A 5,250-nucleotide genomic window follows, 5' to 3' on the forward strand; every position below is an offset into this window, starting at 1 on the left:
GTCTCGGGTGTTGTGCTGTGTCATGGTGAGGTCAGAGGGTAGTCTCGGGTGTTGTGCTGTGTCATGGTGAGGTCAGAGGGTAGTCTCGGGTGTTGGTCCTCATCTTTTGCCTTGTTGATGCAGATTCTGCTGGTATTCTGCTGGTTTTCTACTGTATACAGTGGAGACATTCTTGGATTCTCCTGTCTGCTTCCACAAGAGGAGGCTAAGACTCTCTCCTTGCACAGGGCCTCCAGGGATTGAACTCAGTTTAGCAGGTTTGCCTTCAGGCATGTTTACCCACTGATCCATTCTACTGGCCCTCATCTTTTGTGACATGATAGTTTTGTTTGGTTTTGCAGAATGACCCTTAGTTTGATTTTCCTGGGTCCTCATGAATGGATTAAGGATTTGGTGTCGCTTTTGGCTTTTGCTCATGGTGTCATAAGGAATCAGCTGGTGCCATAAACTGGCATTGTTGGCTAAGTTTATCACACGGTTAAGGCCCTGGACTTCCATTTCTGCCCTGTAGTAGACTCTGTGTCCACTTTGAAATAGGTGTGGGAAATACCCTGGTTTTGGCAAAGTAATCATCATGGTGATTCTCTTATTCTGTATTTGTTGGCAAATTTGGAGGAGTTTTTCCCCTTCTCCTTTTATTTAGGTTTACTCATGGATTCAATTTTTTATTTTTATTATGTTGATTATTAGTGTCATATATTTTTGGTTTTTTGTTGGTGGTTTTGGAGACTGAACCAGAGTGAGCTGGGCAGGAGCTTTAGCACTGAGGTACATTCCATCTCTTCCTTTCTTTGTGAGCCTCGGGCTCCTCGAGTATAAGAGGGCATTGGAAATGAGAGAGGATCTGTGGAAGACCCTCAGCCACTGCTCAAGCAAGGAAAGGCATGACCTTGCTTAGGGCCTTAAGAGGCGCTAGTGCACTGAATTTGGGAAGGCCTCTACAGGGATGGCAAATTGCCTAAACCTTCCCACACAGTTTGCAGATTCCCCTCTGTCTTAGTGTCATTTCCTGTTGCTGTGATAAAATGTCCCTGCATAAACAATTTAAAGGAGAAAGGGCTTATTTGGCTTCCAAATTCCAGGTTATGATCTGTTGTGGGAGGTCAGGATGGGAGAACCTGCCCCACACCCAGTCAAGAATAGACAGCGGTGAATTAATGTGTTTATGCCAGTGCTTGGCTTGTTCTCACCTTCTTACTGAGCCCGGGGCCCAGTTAGTATGCTGCCATATTAGGGTGGGTCTTCCCAGGTCAGTAAACCAGGTAAGAAACTATCACAGGGCATGCATGCCCCAGGCAGCCTACCCTAGACAGTTTTCCTCATTGAGACTTCCTTCCTTTTCATGGTATATCCTGTCAAGTTGACAGTCAAAATCAACTATTACAGTTCAGACAACCTTCTAGTCAGTAGCTTACAACACAGTAATTTTAGCTGTCCCTAGAATTACTTGAGGTGAAGTTGGAAGGATCGTTGATAAAAACTCAAGCTGGGTGGGAAGCCTGCCGGAGGGAGGCTTTGAAGTCCAGGGTGACTAAGCTGCTGCCTCTCTTTGTGGGTGTCTGAGGGGTCCTGCTGGGCATCAGGACCGTGTGCCTAGCTCCCACTTGACGCCATTCTGAAAGGTGTCTGTCCCTCTCCTCACAGCAGATAGTGCTGTGCTTCCCACTTAAGTTATGTTTTAGTGAATTATAAGAGCACTCTGGTGTTCTTTGGATGATCTAAAGATTTCTTGTTGTCAGGTGGGAAAGTAGATGTGATTTCAAAATTCTTTTGGGGTAAGATTTTTTTTTTAATCTCTGTAGGGATTTTAGTTAAGATAAAGCACAATTTAGCAAACAGTGATGAAGAATCTTAACGTTCATTCATTTGGGCCAGAATGACTGGAATAGCTGTTTCCACATGAATGCTTAGGGAACTTTAGTCACCAATTCCTGCCTTCTAGAAGCTTGCTTAAGATTTCTTCTAATCTTCTGCAATTGTCCTTTCTGTCCTTGGTGCTGAGGGGTCAGGAACCATTTCCCCATCCACAGGCTGATGTTCTAATGAAGACTTTTTTAAAAACCATTGTGAGCAATAGGATCTGAATACAATTAACAGGAAGATGGGATAGAATTCTCTAGAATTGTGTGCCTAAATTCATGTTTCCTTGTCAGAGTGTAATGGTACTCACACAGTTCCTATTAGGAATGTTGGCAGATAAGAGGGAAGGGATTAAGGGGACAGATAGGGGAGAAGGCACCACTCCCGTCCAGTTCCTTCAGTGGAGCTCCTGCCCACACCAGAGGGAGGAAAGGGCTCTCCAGCCTGCATACCACTGCCCTGTTAGAAGGGAGTTCCTGCCTAGGTAGAAAGGGGAACGGAGGAGATCTTTCCTTCCAGAAAGATACGTCAGTGTGTGTGAGGTCCTTTCAGAAATCTCTCCCTATCTTGGTGAGTACTTGGTAAGTGGAACTGATACATGCCACTGAAAAACATTACCTGAGCAAATTTCCTGTGATGAGCCTGGCTTATGACGGGATGTGACGCGGAAGTATTTGTGGATGAATTGTGGCTGACCTGCTTCATAATGATCTGATTGTGGGGTGTGGAAGGCATGTGAAGGAGCTTTAAAGGGAATTGGAAGAAGTTTCAATGAAGAACTACAGTTTTAAAATACTTGAATGGGGGTCTTCAGAGTACTTAGGCTTCCTTTCTTGACACCTGGTGCAGGAGATGAGTGAAGTCAGTTGTACGTTCTTGGGAGAGTTGCCTCATGAGGTGTGTTGCTTGTGGAAAACTGGTGGAGAGGAAGGCATACGATTGGATGATGGAGTCAGTATTGTAATATTTTGCAGCTTGATATTTCTTTTGCATTTTTAAAAGAAGTTGTAAACTTCTGTTTTTAAATATGGTAAAAATACCATTTAGTAGTAATTACATGCTAACCTGTTGGAAATGTTCTCTTTGCTATTAGGTATAGTCTGGAAGCGCAGCCCACTGAGAAAATGCACCTTGCTGTTGTCGCCTGTGGTGAAAGGCTGGAGGAAACTGTGACCATGTTGAAGTCAGCTCTCATTTTCAGCATCAAGCCGCTGCAGGTGCATATTTTTGCTGAAGACCAACTACACGATAGCTTTAAAGACAGAGTAAGTACTTGACACACAGTAAGGACTTGAGATTTTACTATCAGATAGTCTGCTGTACCAGAACTGTCTGCTCCGCAGCCTTCCCTCTTAGGGAGGGAGCTCTCGAGTCCAGATACAGTGTAGAGGAAGATTGGATTTTGAACAAGAATAGGCAACCTAAGTCCCCTGCCAAGTCTGAAGGTTTTATTTGCTTATGTTACGTGGTAGTTCTTCATCTTTGAAGGCATTTTTTTTGTTTAGTTTTTTGTTTGTTTGTTTGTTTTTGTTTTTGTTTTTCGAGACAGGGTTTCTCTGTGGTTTTGGAGCCTGTCCTGGAAATAGCTCTTGTAGACCAGGGTGGTCTCGAACTCACACAGATCCGCCTGCCTCTGCCTCCTGAGTGCTGGGATTAAAGGCGTGTGCCACCACCGCCTGGCTTCATAGTTCTTCATCTTTAAGGAGGACTCTTATTTTTTTTCTGGCTGTGGTCAAGCCATTTTCAATATAAGACTCTACCTCATGGTTTAAAATGGCCATTCAAACTCCAGCCATCACAACCATATTGTATCCAGTATAAGGAGAAGAAAGAGGAAGAAAGAAAAATGCTGTTTTCCTTTAAGGGTGTACTTTGCATTGATAGTTGAGACTTTTTTCTGTTTGGTATGAGTTTAGTCATTTGATTGTAGCTGGCTGTTAGATTTGGAAATAGACTATCCACTCAGGGCAGCCTTGTACCTGCTAACAACAGTTGCCCGTGAGGAATTAGGGGGTACGCAAAGAAAGATGACCTGTCTCTCATTCCATCCCACCCCACTCACCTCTCTGCTAAGTCATGCTTTCAAGCTGCTGTGGATGTCTGTGTTTGATCTAACTATGTATAAAGATTCTTTGTTTTCCAAGTTAAATTAGTTCATATCCATGTTGAAGAAAAAATGCTGTTTGCAGCTTTTTAGTTTTTGGCCAAGAGCTTTAAATTCTATGAGGTATAAGTGGTGTGCTTACACTTTAAATTCTACGAGGTGTAAGCAGTGTGCTTATACTTTAAAGTACTTGTAGTCATCTCTTTTGTACTCATCATCTTATTCTCTTTATCCAGATTGTTTCTTAAAGTATAATTTGCTTTTGTTTATGTTTCGTTGTTGTTTTGAGACAGGTTTTCGACTGTGTGATCCAAGCTGTCCTTGAACTCCTGTTGATCCCCCTGCCCCAGTTTCATGAGTTCAGGGATTCATAGGCTGAGGACTGCCCCAGCTCTATAACCTTTTCTAGTTAAACGTTTGGTTTTGATTTTGATGAAAGAATATATGATGGACCAAATTGCAAAATATTCCAATGTTAAATGAAAAATGTCAAAGACTTCATTTTGAAGTAAATGTTGAAAAGATCTCTAAGTGATCTGTAAGTTGAAAGGGAAAATGAAATTATTGTTCTTTCAAAATAGTTAACAGGGACACCAAAGCAGGGTGTCACAAAAGTGCTCTTTAACTTTGTTGGAAGATACTTACGCTTTTTGAAGGACTTGAACACAGTTGTACGTCAAAGGGAGATTTCAGTTTGGCATAAACTCTACCCCATCTCCCCCGGTCATTTCTTTTGATGTAAACTATAAACCATCTCTCCCTGGTCATTTCTGTTGGTACACCCCATTTCCCCCCAGTCATTTCTCTTAGTGTAAGCTATACCCCATCTCCTCCTGGTCATTTCTGTGTGCTCTTGGGTAATTTGAACCAACAATTCTAAAGCTGGGCCTGTTGGCCTGTGCTCATCATTCTAGTTAATCAGGAGATTGAGGCAGGAGCCCGGGATTTGAGACTTGCTTCTGGAGAGTGACTGCTCCTTGTTTTATAGCTACAATAGCTAAGCCTGTCGGGATGATATGCTGTTAGAACAACAGTGGTAAATTATGTTTGTAACTGAGTCTGGACCAAGGCAGTACTTTGAAGTGAGTTTAAGACATTAAAGGGAATACTCATTATAGTTTTTTTTTTTAAGTATTTTAAGGGTTGGAGAGATGGCTCAGAAGTTAAACAGCATTGCCTGCTCTTCCAAAGGTCCTGAGTTCAATTCCCAGCAACCACATGGTGGCTCACAACCATCCGTAATGAGGTCTGGTGCCCTCTTCTGGCCTGCAGGCATACATGCAGAC

The 5,250-nt window shown here is 42.8% G+C and overlaps 1 protein-coding gene across 2 annotated transcripts in view; it reads left to right on the plus strand.

Annotated features, from left to right (window-relative positions):
• Gxylt1 (glucoside xylosyltransferase 1) overlaps positions 1-5,250 on the plus strand; it is a 38,634-nt gene that overhangs the window by 15,367 nt on the left and 18,017 nt on the right. For both annotated transcript variants that reach the window (XM_026782733.1, XM_026782734.1), the window contains one exon: positions 2,954-3,125. In XM_026782733.1, coding sequence (XP_026638534.1) covers positions 2,954-3,125 — 172 coding nt within the window. The remainder of the gene's footprint in view (positions 1-2,953; positions 3,126-5,250) is intronic.

Source organism: Microtus ochrogaster, chromosome 15, assembly GCF_000317375.1.
Source record: "Microtus ochrogaster isolate Prairie Vole_2 chromosome 15, MicOch1.0, whole genome shotgun sequence".
Lineage (NCBI taxonomy): Eukaryota > Metazoa > Chordata > Mammalia > Rodentia > Cricetidae > Microtus > Microtus ochrogaster.